The 15872-nt window shown below is 34.3% G+C and overlaps 4 protein-coding genes across 5 annotated transcripts; all 4 read right to left on the reverse strand.

The window, feature by feature from the left end:
• Positions 1–50: 50 nt before the first annotated feature.
• LOC145937035 (uncharacterized) lies at positions 51–733 on the reverse strand. The gene has a single exon (XM_083039794.1). The coding sequence runs from the start codon at positions 594–596 to the stop codon at positions 195–197; it is 402 nt and encodes a 133-aa protein (XP_082895920.1). The 5' UTR covers positions 597–733; the 3' UTR covers positions 51–194.
• A 703-nt stretch (positions 734–1436) lies between these two features.
• On the reverse strand, positions 1437–3656 carry LOC145937033 (uncharacterized). The gene is made up of 2 exons (XM_083039792.1): positions 2366–3656; positions 1437–2217 (listed from the first exon to the last, which is right to left on the reverse strand). Exons 1-2 carry the CDS (start codon positions 2696–2698, stop codon positions 1519–1521), a joined length of 1032 nt encoding a protein of 343 aa, XP_082895918.1. The 5' UTR covers positions 2699–3656; the 3' UTR covers positions 1437–1518.
• A 142-nt stretch (positions 3657–3798) lies between these two features.
• LOC145937031 (ecto-NOX disulfide-thiol exchanger 2) lies at positions 3799–10506 on the reverse strand. Of its 2 annotated transcripts, none has more exons than XM_083039787.1 (11): positions 10432–10506; positions 9808–10074; positions 8776–9043; positions 8060–8646; positions 7755–7972; positions 7484–7678; positions 7198–7381; positions 5761–5867; positions 4722–4916; positions 4342–4651; positions 3799–4193 (listed from the first exon to the last, which is right to left on the reverse strand). In XM_083039787.1, exons 2-11 carry the CDS (start codon positions 9854–9856, stop codon positions 3976–3978), a joined length of 2331 nt encoding a protein of 776 aa, XP_082895913.1. In that variant the 5' UTR covers positions 9857–10074; positions 10432–10506; the 3' UTR covers positions 3799–3975. The 2 variants fall into 2 exon arrangements, with proteins under 2 accessions (XP_082895913.1, XP_082895915.1); XM_083039789.1 differs by having other exon boundaries at positions 9808–9988; positions 10432–10448.
• A 1070-nt stretch (positions 10507–11576) lies between these two features.
• Positions 11577–15854, reverse strand: Cpa (F-actin-capping protein subunit alpha). Its single transcript, XM_083039793.1, has 3 exons — positions 15654–15854; positions 14627–14876; positions 11577–14551 (listed from the first exon to the last, which is right to left on the reverse strand). The coding sequence occupies exons 1-3, from the start codon at positions 15852–15854 to the stop codon at positions 14133–14135; spliced, it is 870 nt and encodes a 289-aa protein (XP_082895919.1). The 3' UTR covers positions 11577–14132.
• Positions 15855–15872: the final 18 nt, after the last annotated feature.

Below are 15872 nucleotides of genomic sequence, written 5' to 3' on the forward strand. Positions count from 1 at the left end.
ATTGTCTTATACTGTAAGATATAATAAAAGACAAACGTAAAGAACACATCTCTTAATCCATCATCTTATTAGACACGAATATTTACTCAAAAACAATATATAATTTCCAATCGTTTTATACAATATACAAAAATCTGTAGATTTTTGTCATAATAACGCTATATTTTTTTATATAAATTTTATACCGATTTACGCTACGTTTCAACAATTATACTAAGCGTGCAACCGTCGCACATTACTTGGAGCAAAGCGTTCTTCCCTCGAAGATGATCTCGCTCGACAAAGTAACGATCGCCGCATCTGCAGCGATAAAACAACGTGTTTTCGTTGCACTCCTCAAGATCGCTCGACGAGATTCGCATGTATATAGGACCGTCCCTGTCTTCTAATTCTTCTTGTTCGCAGGTTGCATCATATTGCCTCTTCGACTCTGGATATCCCAATATTCGCCAGGCTTCTGTGACATTGTGAAACTCATGGCTGTCCGTAACGCCACTTTTATCAGGATGCAATTGCAGCAAGCGACGTCGATAAGCACGCTTGATCTCCTCGTCAGTGGAGTCCTTGTTGCAGCCGAGTACTTCGTAGTAATTCATCCTCGATCACAAACATCAATATTTCCAGGTAAATATCCGTATGCTTTTGTGGTTAGATAACAAACCTAACTCTTTCATGTTTACGTTCGTGTCTGCGCCATCTTGTGGTTCAAACAAGGCTACCAACGTGATTGTTTCACATAGTTTTATATTGGTATGCATTTTCGCGAAAAAAATTGCGGGAAAGACGAAAATGTAATAATAGACTATTTTTCGAGGCATTGGAATAGTTTTATTAAAAAGAACAAAAGAAGGAAGGGAGAGAATGATAAACATCACAGACATGTAAAGCAAACAATTCCAACGATACTTTGATGAAATAAACTTAAATTAAAAAAAGAAAGAAAATACTATTCTGGTTATTCTTTTTTTCCATTAGGGAGAGAAGAAAATACAAAATTGTTATGTTGCCTGTTCTTACGTTTCACTTTTTATATTATTCAAGTTTAATTTTATTCTCTATTTTTATATATATATCATAACTAAACATATCTTCTTCATCCAGCCTCTCATCTAAATATTTATTTTGATCGTTTAACTCATTTCAGAAATATATATATATATATAGAAAACCAAATTTATATTAAACATATAAAATCGATATTAATAAAAAAAGAATATATTATATTTTTTTTATACAGAGACATCCTGTGTAAAAAATATCATTTACATTGTATATAAATACAATGCAAAATATATCATAAAATATGAAAAGATGAATATAATCAATTTGTAAAATCAATATCTCAATATATATAACTGTATGCAAATACAAATATGTATATACAAATACAAATTATTATATTGATGAATATTACGGAATTATACATGTTGGTGGATGTAACAAAGAGATTTAGATGCTTTCAATGTCATTTTATTCTGTTATGAAGTCACATTGTAATGAATGTTAATCTAACTATTATCAGTCTTCATCATCAGTGTTTCTAAAATAATAACTATAAAAATGTCTCGAACAATTTTGTGAACAAAAGTAACTTTTCAATATTATACCATTAATAAGTGATGGTACACCCTGTATGTTTTCAATTATATTTTCTAACATAATACAATTAATGAGCATCTCAACCATTTGATTAATATCAATGCAGGCTTCTTTGCATATGCAACAATAGTTTGCTTCGTCCAAATATTTTACCAATACAGATGGTAAATTTGTATCGTACGGTATTCTATAAAATAACAAAATTATTCTAGCTTGTATATTACATATTTTGAATATCAAAAAGTATATATACAAGAAATATAACAAATTATAAACGACAAACCTAGAACGTAGGATTATTTTAGCTGACAGTTCCTTGAGTGTTGGTATTTTCCATATTTTTCCAAAAGCAGAGTTAAATTCAAAAAGATTATTTTGAAAAAAATGACGATCATAATTCATGTTTATAAATAAATTCTCTAATATGTCTAAGCACTTCAGTTCCAAAAATTTGAGAGTCGCCGGCAAAATTAGGAATAATTTATTGTGTGATAAATATAACTCTTTTAAATTTTGCAACATACCGATACTTTGTGGTAGATGGGTTAACTTATTGAAACAAGCTTTTAAGCATTTTAAAGTATTTAACTTTGCGATTTGTAGTGGTAATTCAATTAACTATAAATAATATAAATAAGATATTAATAATTAAAAAGAGAGACGGGGATAAATCTTTTTAAAAGTGATATGTGTTTTAGAAATGATAATTTTCTCAATTATAATTTCATAATTTTTCTGAGTGAGTGACTAAGCTATAATAACTTACAGAATTATCACTGATATCTAATTCAATTAAATTTTTTTTAATAGTAGCTTGCTTTAGCCATGTCCATTTAGATTGAGCAAGGTCATTATGCGACAGATTAACCATTCGAAGGAAAGGCAAAAGACCTAACTCCGTTGGCAAGGAACTAATATTACTATTCGATAATATTAAATTTGTAATATTTTGCCATCTGTGAAGATCAGAAAAATTAAAAGAATTTGTGTAGAGAAGTCTTTTGTTTGGAAAGGCTTTCATCGACATTTCTTTCACATTGATATTTCTTTTTTTAATTGCAGAAGATGTTTTTTCGGTCTTCAAATTGATTGATAACATTGAGAAGAATAATTTGGGTTCGAAATGAACAGAATTAGACTTGTAGAGTATTCACAAGCACGATGTGATTCAGTATATAAAGAAAGAAAATTTCTTAAATATATGTGTACGAGTAGTTCTAGATTTTTCTTTATATTTTTATCGTTGTTATTATATTGACAAACAGATTTCGTTAATATTTACTAGATTGTTAGTAATATCTGAAAAATGTTATAAAAAAATCTGTTGTTTTTTTTTTTTTTTTTTTTTTTTGAGGAATGCAGAGAATTATATCATTACAAAACGTCGAATTTATATCTGTTATACATTACCTTATATAATTATTATTTTACTTGTTCTGCCGCGTTTTTATAATAAAAGATACAGACTGTTATTTTAATAGGTTTCTCGCCAATCGTCAATTTAATACGTCAAAGTCTTTCTTTCGACGCAGAGTTTACGAAAAGTAATGTTCGATGCGAATCTCAAAGTTATAATAACTGTTTCGCATGTATACGTTTATTTTGACAAAATCAAATTTTACTGTGTCAAGGTCAAACTAGTCGCTATCATCATTTCGCGCAAACGCGTAGACGATTTCAAACTGATAAAGTTAAATAAATGTTGAAGAGACTTTATTAAATTGCCCAGATTGAATATGGGCAATATATATTTTCTAAGAGCAGAGATCGCAAGGATAATCTTAGGTCTGAAGAACATATAGAAAAATTTATATAGTCTTATTGTCTAATGTCTAATGAGACCTGAAAGCCAGAACCATTAAGTTGTCCAATCTTGTGCAAAGAGAGAAGTTAACATATATTTCTGTTCTCTCTTTCTTTTTTGGTTTTTGTTATCAAAACATTATGGGCATAGAAAAATCGCTAAATTTGAAATTTTTGAATGTAAGAGCGAGCAGTAGTTGCAATCAATTAAATTTATGCAGTAGATATTTTTAAGAAGTTATTTAATCTGATATCTTGAAAATTTTCACATTTATTTCTGAACATAATTTTTATAATAATAACATTAAATTAATTGGACATTGCTAAATTTCAATGAAAAGATAATCAAGATTCAACTCTAAATTATAGTTTTGCTTGAAATTAATAAGCTTCAAATTAAGAATTGATAAAGATATTTTATTAATTCACGACAACGCATTCCGTTCATCATTTTAATACATTTATCACCGATAAATCTCGATTGCACTCGCGAATTGCGGGTATATTAATGATAAGAAAGGAACAACGAATATTACTTTCGCAATTTTTATACATTCAGTCGTCTAGATTCAATCAATGAGCGCGATAAACGTTAAAACCTGAAAATTGCCACCGTCTTTCCATATTCGCGCCGATACCGAACAATTCCTGTTTAAATACCTGTGGAAAACGCTGCATTAAAACTTCGACTTCGTTAGGCTTAATGCCAGGCTCCATCTTTTGCAGATAAGACCACAGATAATCCACGCTCGCACCGAACGGATGGATATGTAGAAACGTCGCTATGAGTCCTATAATAACGTACCGTATATATTATTAACAAAAATCACAATTAACATTGCAAAGACGTCGAAAGGATGTTTTCTTTAATCATTTCTAAGTTTTTTGACATTATTGAAATAATCTCTCTTGCTATAGAAATTATGAAAACATATTTACCAATGAGCTTAGCATCTTTTTGAGTGACTTGTACGAAGCTGGAGGCAAGAATGTGCTGCTTCGGTGTCCGCGGTTCCTCGCTTATATCGTCATCTTTGTCGAGAGTGATAATCTCGCTCTCTCTGGGCTCCTCTTTCTTCGTAGCATTTAGCTTGACGGTCAAGTCCTTGATCTTCTGATCGTCCTGCGCTTGCTGCTTACGTGACTGCATCAGCTGTTCTTGCATACCCTTCAGTGTTTGTTGCAGCATCTTCATCTGCTTTTCCTTCGCCTCTAACTCTGCTTTCGTTTCCGATTTTAAGAGATCCACCTAGGAGATTGAAATTTAAATTGTGTATAAGTCTCTCGCTTTAAAATCATTCGTTCATGTTGATACGTACTTCGTTTTTGTATGCTTCCAGCTGGCATCTCAGACTGTCGTTCTCCTCTTTGAGACTTTGCAGTCTCTCGATGTCGTCGTTGCCGTCAGACTGATTGCGTGTTTTCTTACGTTGGGGTTCCTCTTCCGAATCGGACACATCCATTTCTCCCTCGCCTTCAATTAGACTATCTTCCAGTTGCACCGCTTTTATTTCCTGTCATTACGAACAGAAAAAATTACAAAATGCATCGATCCGCGGGCAACGCTTTTTCACACAAATGCATGCAAAGTATGTAGTCTCCTATATATGCTGTTCAAACAATGATATTTAAATATACATCCCTAAATGTGGTTGGCTCTATAATTTTTTTTATATATATGATATATTACTAATCTCTCTTTTTTATGTTATATGTTACGTAGTTTCGTAAATTTCTGTAATTCAGAGTTATGAAACACGCGATGCAATACAATATTTTTTTCTCAGTTTTTATTAAGCGTTTCTGGGACTTGTGCCTCTTTGGAACGCTTTGGGCTTACCTGAACTTAAGAAGCAGAGCTGTAGCTCTGAAGTACAGAAATAATAGAAGTATTGTATATCGAGTAACACAGTTGAGGAAAATGAGGCGAATCCATGCTGTCTGATAGTCTGTGGTTGCTTTTCTTCGATCCGGAACTGTTAATCTCGCATTACCTTCTATTCCATACGCTGTTTTCTTAATGTTGTGCGCATTGTCGACAGGATTTATCTACCTTTTACTGTCGCGGCATTCCACGATAAAGTATCGAATTATAAATGCACGAAGAAAAGCGAGGTGTCTGACTGTTTTCTTTTTCGCAGGCGGAAATTTGACTCTTTTTCAATTATCGCACTTACCTGTAGATATCTTAGAAATACAATTTGCAAAACGAGCGTGTTTGGAGGTATCGTGCAAAACGCGCGTAGGAGCATATTGCGACAGATAAGACTCTGCTTAGATTGCTTCAAGTTAAATAGATAAGAAGAGAAAGAAGAAAAGACACGCTACCAGCATTGTGGGAGTGCATTACGTACATACCGAGGATTGCTTCTTCCACATCTCGATGTTCTTCCGTTGCGCCTTAGTGAAGTGATCCCAGACCTTCTTGTGGCTGGCCGCGGTAAAGACTCGTTCGATCTGACTGACTGTTGATGACATGGTCGCATGTTGCATACAAAAAAACACAACAAATCCACCGTTGTATACCTTTTGCTTCAAACTCTAAAGTTGGTAGTTTCGTCTATGCTTTCTAGTACTCTCTTTACGCGTACTCTTGTCATGTTTAAACGTTTTAGCTATCGTGACATTCCTCTCGATGAATAGAGAACAGTATCTCCCACCTTTACTTAATCGGGAACGTATTTTGATACGTATTGATACAGGCTACGAATAGTCTCACAGAGTCTCACGTAGATTGTGCCGCATTTAATCTAATGTAGTTGATTTCACCAAACATTCCGCCCTCATTGTTCGCCTTTCCATCTTACTGCGGATAATGATAAACCCCAGAAGACTTGCAAGACTTTCTGGATTTCCGATGTTAAGAATTATTTTGAACGGCCGACATATTTTGATCTCGTACTTGTTTAACACAGTCATATACGCGTATATGTATTCGATGAAAAGAATTATATAAAAGTAATTTGAATCTTGCGATTCAAAATAATCGTTTAACAACGGATGCCCAGCCCATCACCCTTACTTCTTAGCATTGCCAAGCATGCAACTTTCAAGTACACTATGGCTCTATTGAGATAGAATTTGCGATAAACTGCCTTTGTTCGTCAGTTTTGTTGGTTCCTATGTCCGAGAAGACAGGATTTTTCACCCACCTTATCCTCGCCTACTATCTCTGATCCTTCCTACCGAGTCGTCTCCAATCGTGCATTGACCATGAACAGAATTTATATATAACGAACTCGCTATGATACACTTGAGAGATTGCTAAAGTTAGTGACGAGACAGAGAAGTACTTTGTTGTATATCAAGAGTTATATAATTTGATGTCAAGCGTATCACTTGATATGTAAAAGCCGTTCTTCGAAATATTATACGTCGAGATCGACAAGCTTAAAATTCGAGATTTGATTTTGATACCTGATTAGAATTGGCTGCTGTACCTTTATGTCATGAGTTGTTACTCTTAATTATCACGTGACGATGTATAACACATACCTTCGTAAGAAAAATCTCTGCTTATTATCGGAATTCGATATGTGGCACAAAGATTTGTCGTACACAGTGTGAAGAAATACCGTTGTCATTATTTTTATACTATCATAAACGAGATAATCACAAGTTTTTTTGTTGCATTTGCTATATCCAAATATGGAGGAGAGATGATTTCCTCGTTGGGCCTATTTATATGCCAAAATAAACTTACCAGCCAATGCGGATTTTCTTAGCGCACACGAAATATGTACGATAGTATGGAGCTGTCTTGAAGACAGAGAATAAGAAAGTATGTAAACTTACATTGTATGAGAAGTCCTTGCATTCTTCCCTTCATCAGTTCCTTGGCCTTTTGCAGCTCTTCCTCATACACAGCTTTCTCTGTCAGAAGCCGACGCACATGAGAGTTCGTTGATTGTATCATCGAGTAGAAGGTATTGGCATTACGCTTGGTGCAATCTCCTCGTTCTAACCACGTTACGACGATCTGCAAAAACCATTGGCTAGATTATGGAGAAATACAGAGGATTATCTATGACTATTTGCAAACTAAAAAAAAAAACCATTGTTTATCGAAACAATTATTCACTTGTACTGCTTTCATAAACGTGTCATCTTGTTTAATTTTTTCGCAGATATTGGATGCTTCGTGATCCGTGTAATGTACCACCGGAGGCGGACTCGAGGGCGGTCTTTGTCTCTCTTTTTCCACCCTTTCTCTATGACGTTGTTCCCTTTGCAGTTGTCGTTGTCTGCATTCCCACTCGTATTGATCATCTCTAGCCTAAAAATCATTATGCAACGATTATGCAAGTAGACGACATAAGATCTAAATTAACAATTTTTAACAGATAACAAACCTGTGCGAAATCTACATGAAGTCTACCGGTGTTCGCAGGTTCCCCACTAGATCCTATTCTTACTCTATAGCCAGATAAATAAATCGCTGCATCGACACTAGCTTCCAAGACGAAGCGTATGTGACAGAAATTCTTCTTAGAAAGACGCAAAGTAGTTATTTCCCCACATCGTTCGAATATTTCTTGTATTATAGTTTCGGTAATGTTTTCGGGTAAACCTATGTAAAACATTATAGATTTATTTTTAAAAAAAATCTACGCAATACCGAACAATTTTATTATTATATTTGATATATAATATTCACCTCCAACAAAAATTGTTCTACATCCCGGTGGCCTTTCGCGCGTGGTGGGCGGTGGAGCGTTCGGATTCGGTGGGAATAGTACACAACTCTTACAATGTACGATCTCTTTGGTACCTTGAGGCGTTGTGGGTGGCGGCGGCAAACTTGCGGTCATTATTTGCGCCGCGTCCGTCATGATTTGTTCGGCGCCAAGTATCTGAGCGCCTATCATACTGCCATCATGCGACATCATGCTCATACCCATCGGATTATAACCGTGCGTGTGACTCATGTGTGGACCCAGTGCCATCTCGCCCATCATAGGTGCCATCGGTCCCATGGGACCCATGCCCATCATGGGATAGCCTACTCCCATTCCCCAGACGCCGGCGGATTCCATCTGCGTGCCGATATTCGGTGTGTTATTCGTATTCGTCGACGATAAAACTTCGTTGTTGCCCGAGTTGTTGGAGTGATTATTATTATTCTTAGAAGAACTCGTGCTATTTCTCTCCTCGACTCGTCGATCATCCCTTCTGTCTCGTTCGTTTCTCTCCTCCCTCCTTTCCCGATCTCTGTCGCGTCTATCGCTGCGTTCGCTCCTTGACCTTTTACAAGATAACACACAAGCTATAACTAGATATATTTACAGATATATTATAAAGCTTGTGTAACTCTTAAGATTATTTCACTTATCATTTTTTTATATGATAGAGTACAGAGATAAAAGACATTACCTTCTATTGTTATCTCGTGTATCACGATTATCCCTATTCTCCCGATCTCTCCTATTATCATTCTTATCACTTCTTCTGTCGCTACTGTCGTCTGAGGTTTCTCGTACTATTGGTGGCTGATTTTTATTCGTACTGAACTCCAGAGGCGAGTCATTCATTCCAGGCAGTGGTATGGGTGGTGGTGGCAGCGGTGGGAATCCTTGACCTGCAAGCTCCATGAAGCTTTGTGGTCCCGCTATAGGGCCCAGTGCACCTATTGGTCCCATACCTGTGAATTATGTAATATTAAAAATTAGAATGTTTTGAGTGATTTAATTATTTAAATTGTAAAATTGCCTTAAATTTATCGATTAATGTAACAAAATTCCTAACTTTATTTAGATTGTTAAACCACATATATTAAATTTTGATATAAAAGTTTACAAAATATTTTACCCCTTATAATTGCCTTATCCAGTTTACAAATAAATTTGTATCGATGAATGTTTTGGCTATAAAGTTACATTCTTCTACATCTTAAGTTTTTCAGCGATATAAAAATATCTTTATCACTTAAGCTGTCTTCTTCAGTTTGAGTTTTTTTCCCAAACTTATTAGCCAATTTAATTCTCGCAATTTTTATATATATTGAAATCTGAACAGCAATATTATCTATCTATGAATTTTTTAACTTAAAATAAATTAATATTTGTTACACATCTATCTATCTTTATATAAGCAATAAGTTTTTATTATTTACTAATGGCTTTAAAAGCCCTAAGCATTCGAAAATATTAATATATTCGAATCATTGTTTCTTTTTTTATTCATTTATTCTAACAATTCTAAAGTAGCCTAAAACATGTGATTATGTCATAAAACAAATTTTTGTATTAATGCTTCCTGTTAACATATTTAAATATATTCTCTATGTAAATATAACTACTATCCTAGTTAACGTGTGACTTTCTATTTTGGAATTATGTAAATAGTTGTCATTATTTTTGCAGAAGACAGACACTGGTGAATAATGGTTAGAGAAATCAGCCTCACCCATGGGTGGCATAGCGGTTGCCGGTACCCCGGGGAAGTTATAAGCCATTTCTTGGGAGATAATCTCTTAATTCGGGAGAAAAGACGATAATGGAGATAAACTGCTCCGGAGAATATTCTGCTCGTTGTCGTCGAAGTCGGAGATGGCGGAGATGGATATACAACAGGGCGAACAGGGTAGCTATAATCGGATGTAATCATATAGAGTGCTGATAGTACTGGTGCATACGACAGATGACACTACCATCGTCTTGCATCATTTGCAACCTGCAACGTCACGTGGTAGCCTATTCATTCTTATCACATTTATCATTACCTCTTCTTGTTACATGATTAAAAACAATTTTATGAAATGATAGTAATGAAATAGAAATTATATATCTATTTGAATATCTAAAATAAGAATAGAGATTGAGAAGAAATTGTCTTTAGAATAGATATACATATATATGCATAGTATTTGCTTGATTTCTAATATAATAATATAATTGATTTTTAATAGAGGAAAATTTACAAAATAACAGCCATGGCTTTCAATTTAAAAAACTTGTTTAAGTTGATATAAAATATATAAGATTTGTATATAAAAATATTGTTCTGTACGATTATCGAGAGATAACTCACATTTTATTCGTCTTCTTAAAAACATTCTTTCTCCCACGAGAGATTACAAAGCATTTTCAGCCTTCGTGAAGGCTGCGGTCGAGAAGACGCCTACAGATGCTTCGAAGGCTTGGAAGCATCGCATTGCATTAACCAATCAGGATCAAGAAATTATTTACTCATTTTATTTTGATTGGTCAATCAAACGCTCCCTGACCGCAAAATCTCTATATAAAAATAGAGAATTTATTTCTCCGCGTTGGCAATCCTGAAACCAGAGTTTCGCTTTGTCACCGCGCGAGGTCTTCAACATCGATTCCAAGTCTGGCCGACCCGATTCTTCTCCAACGACCGTTACCTTGAAGGCGGCTTTGTGATGCTTTATCGTGCAGTCATGTGCCTGTATATTTTTATCTTTTGCATCTTTTACATTGAGTAAAATAATGTCTAGCATAATTCGTTCAAGGTACGTTTTTCTGTTTCTTCGCAGATCTTTAAATTTTGACACGTTTTTGTGTGTGATGTACTACATATCTCACAGTAGTATGTTTGTTTACTTTATCAAATAGATCTGCATACATGAAAATACGCACGTATAATAACAATAACAAAGAGATCTCATATATTATAAAATAAGTTGCATCAGAGAAGTAATTATATTAATTGTTTAATTTCTACTTATGCCATAATATATGAATATAATTTATCTAAATTCGTTAGATTCTCTAGCCATTATAACAGTAGATTAATTTAAAATACATGCTCCTGTATTATAGTTATATATCGCTCGTTAGAGATTATATAGAAATTTATAGAAAAAATTTATGTGAAAGATTTTCCAAACTTTTTAGAGAGAGAACTCTCTTAAAATATATTTCCTACACATATTTTATTATATAGTATAGTTTTAGTATAAATTCAATATTGGGGGAGGAGAGTCTAAATATAGTTACGAGTCAGTAAATATAATTATTACATATAAAAAATGTAAATGTAAAAAATTCTAAATTAGCAAATTCTATTGAGCTATATAAAGTACACTGAATAATCAATTTTAAATATAATCTCATCTGAAATATGGAAATATCTCTCTCCATATACAAAAATTAATAATGCAAATCATATTTTATATAAAAGAATTGTTTTCATACTTAAAAGCCCAAGTGTAAAGTGTCATATCACTTTATTTAATCAATCATAACATTCAATAATACATAATTTAACTGATAAATGTATTCTGTTTAAATTTTTACATAAGGACATGCGTTTTGTTATGTTACGATATACTCGATTGTAGGTAATACCTAGTTTTCAATATCGTAGGCAACTATGTCGTAGGGAGTTTTGACAAGATTCGAAACATACCTCAACGCGCTCCATTTTGTAATTTACATTCGTAATACAAACAATGAGACTTGAATAGCATATGTGAAATTGTATTTACATGAATAACTTCGTTATTGCGCGCGCCTTGCATGTTAACAAATGATTTATCATATTTTATCCGTATGTACTCTTGTTTGACTGAATCCTTAAGTATCAATGGCAAGAATCTCTTTTTCCCGCTTTCGTTTTCTTTTTCAAGAATTGCACTGCAGCTGCGGTAAAGTTAATACATTGAATTACGATGTAACTTACAAAGTACAAATAATATTACACACATGTTTCGAATCCTATTGCATTAAGAGTCAAATGATGGTTGTCGCATTCATTCATCCAAATAACATATGTACATAGTATTCCCCCAAGACCCAATCTTCATTAATCCCATCCCCATTCTCCCAACATAAAGTGAACAGATTAAGGCTCCAGCAGGCTATAGGCTACATTCTACAATGTACAATGTATTATGTACTTTGTTAGTTTCTGTTTTCGCATAACAATGTCTGGCTGTGTAATGTGTAGTAAGCGATAGCACCAAGAGACTTCCCGCTTCTGCTTTTAAATTCGAATGATTCTTTCGCGACGGGGTTGATACATTTTAATATGATTTAGAAACCAAATTGCGCAATGATCAACATTTATTTCATTCAGTAGTTCATATTTAAACTTTGTAACGTATCCATTATATATAATAGACATACTTATTATAAAACAATATACATTTTAACAAAAATGTATATAGACTTATACTTTTATGTGAAATATAAAGTTGGATAAAAATAGTAGGCCTTGCCCACCAATATCTGTTAAGAGTTATGTTTCCTTGTTTTTCGTACTTTATGTGTATTAAATGCGGTAATGAACACTTAACGGTGTGTTCCATACCGGCAAATTATAAATAGACACATCTAATGTCTTTGTATTACGTTTGATATATTATGCGGTTGACATCACCCATGGCCCCAGCATATTGTATCGACAAATAACTTAATGATTGAAATGTATACATATTGTATACATATAGTCCTTTTACCCAAATTTTCAAATACACGAGATGTGTCATCGCGCCGCTTTAAGTGATCTAAGTCTTAAGCATTACAAGCGATTTGTCTTCCTTTTAAAATGAGAGTCTAAAGAGATATTTTCCTTATACCTGACATTAATTAACTATTAATTTCGCTATTTTATTTGCACATCAGCACATTTGTAAGAAAACTTATTTCTTTATATATATCAAGTATTTATTGTACAGACTTTTCGCGATTCATGAAATGTAAATAATGAATTATGTAAATCTTAGTATTTGATTGCAGAATGCATTGCAAATTCAATGCCAAGATGATTGAAATTATTTTGCTTCGAGTCAGGGTGAACTGTCAAGTGATAGATAAATTGTGCTAGAACAGATTGATGTAATTGTAGTGATAAGATTATCAATAAAATAATAACTTCAGTGAATATATATAATATTACATATCAATTTTTGTTGTATTCGTATAATAAATTTCTAGAGAAAACGAATATGTAAGTAAATGAACATTATCAAAGAAATATCACTGATGTTATTATATTTTTGATAAAGTTTGCAGGAATTTACAAGTTTTATGTCAAAGTTGAAAAATTGCATCCATCTGCTCATTACTTCACAACTATATAATTATAGCTTAAATTTATTTTCGCTATTTTGTGTCTCACAAATTTCAAGCTATTCAACACATTGAATTCAACTTCAGTTCGATCACTTAACATAAGAGCAAGGATTCCCATTACCCCATTATAAATAGTAAATATATCTTTTACTTCGACAGTTAATCGCTTTTATGTCCATCCGAAGTTAAAGATTATATCTTGCGCTATGCTGCATAATGCGAATATCATGGATATATTTTAAGAAAGATGGTTAGATTTAAAGCAAAAAAATATTTATACAAAGGTTCCACTTGTTGAATACCGATTCTATATTTTACAACCAGCATAATTATAGAAATGATGTTTATACCAAGTCATTCAATATTACATTACTTTGTGCCGAACTGGTGTATAAAAATTTAGAGAAAATTATAATCTCAGTTAATTTTTTTTATACAATTGACAACGCCACAAAATGTTAATCTCCTTTTCTTTTATTGCTTCTTGTAACATACAATATGGAGTCGAGAGGAACCTTGAGTGGCATGCATGAGTCGAAATATCTCTCTAATCAGACATTACTTAGTAGTGTTATAGTTTGTTCCCATGCACATCACACGTCCAGACTTCACCCATGCAGCAAAATGCGCTTTTCTTCTCTTTTTTTTAATTATTTCTTTTAATATTATTATATATAAAAAAATCTATTTCTATTGACTTTTAAGCTCTTTGCCAATACTGTACGACACAATTTTATTCCAGTCGATTTTCGTTCGCATTACCGGCAGTTGTCTTCGCAGTGCCTTAAAGGTGGTGTCGGACATCGTTTGATAGTTCTCGGAAATTGCCGTTTGATAATCGTTTTCGGATTCTTCGACAAACCGTATCAAATCCTTCGCCGTTTGCTTCTCGTTGGAGATGGGCAGGCTCTCCTTTACCTCTTTACTACTGACCAATTGTACATTTCCATCTTCGTAGTAATGTACTTGTACTTTGAGACTACCTCTCAATTCGGCGTTTCCTGAATTTGGAGTAAAACTTACGGTCCATACCGAACGCCAGCGGCCGTTCCAAAAGTTTTTAGGTTGAAACTGATGATCTTCTATGCACGCTGTTAGCGTTACATTTCCTGCATCAAAATTAATTAAGTTACTCCTTGCGCGCGCGATTTGTTTAGTAATTCTTCGAACAAAATAATAATTACCTCCAACAGATTTCCCAAAAACTGAGCAGGCGCCGTGTCTATAATGACTTTGAGTATAATTCGTTATCTCATCTTGAAAGGCTGACCTCCAAGGCTCCGCTATAGGATCTGGTTCGTAAGATTCATAATCTTGTGCCTCCTTCCTCAAGTGATCATATTTAAAACTTTGCTTACTCCGCGCATCGTAAAACCTCTGAGAACCCAAATCATTGTGTTCTGTTATCAGTGCTGGATGGTCACTTTCCTCTATCTGTGTGCAGAAAAAAGAAGAAAATTGTAATATATATTTGTCTTTACATGTGCAACGCACTGAAAGTTTTGCACGCATTTATGATTTGATGTAGAAAACATAGGCAGAGAATATGAGATATAATCTTAGTATTTTTAATATTGCGAAACAAATTATTCACAGCAAAAATAAAAGATATTGCAACATTGATTCCGGACAGGCAATCCTAAACTTTAATTGAGTAACGAAATGTATCAAAATAGTACTTCATTGCAAGAAAAGGAGATAGAAAACAATTTTGTTCATGCATTAAGGAATATTGCGAACTTGCTATTTGTTTCAATGATGACAATAGTTTTTCATCATGCGATTAATATGAGATTTTTATAATTTAGCATAGAAAAAAACGTTAAATATTCGAGCCGGTGAAGCGCGAAAACTGCAGGGGGGGATATACCGGTACAATCTTGCCTCGAGCCAAGGTCACTTGTACGAATCCCGGTGGGCCCGAAGGCGAGGTAGAAGGAGAGAGATAGATAGATAGATATGGAGAAAGAGAGCAACTAAAATCACCGTGATCGTGGAATCGGTACACATGAAAAAAAGGAGGGCGAATAAGCGAGAGAGTTGAGGGCGCGAAGTCGACAGGATCTTGATCCTGTACTCTGAGAGGAAGAGAGCGCGGAACGTCGCGAGTGACAATAAGGATGACGACGACAACAATGACGATGAAGACGACGATGAAGACGAAGGCGGCGGCGACGACGACGACGACGATGACGACGACTAGGACGGTACCTTAACAGGCGTGAGCTGGTCCTTGTTGTACTGCGCGAAGGCCCCGGACGCGCCCTCCTTCAACAGGTTGTCGTTGTTGAGCAGAACCCTCACGTCGTTGAACACCTCGTTGAACTCCCCCGGCGGCGAGTGCAATATAAAATCCGAGACTATTCGCACTTTTTCCTGGTCCGGAATCGCCGCATCTCCGTCCGCCGCCATCTTACCTTTCCCACTGGC

The sequence above is a fragment of the Prenolepis imparis genome, unplaced genomic scaffold, assembly GCF_030444845.1.
Source record: "Prenolepis imparis isolate NDT839.2.m4 unplaced genomic scaffold, iyPreImpa1.0 SCAF_6, whole genome shotgun sequence".
NCBI lineage: Eukaryota > Metazoa > Arthropoda > Insecta > Hymenoptera > Formicidae > Prenolepis > Prenolepis imparis.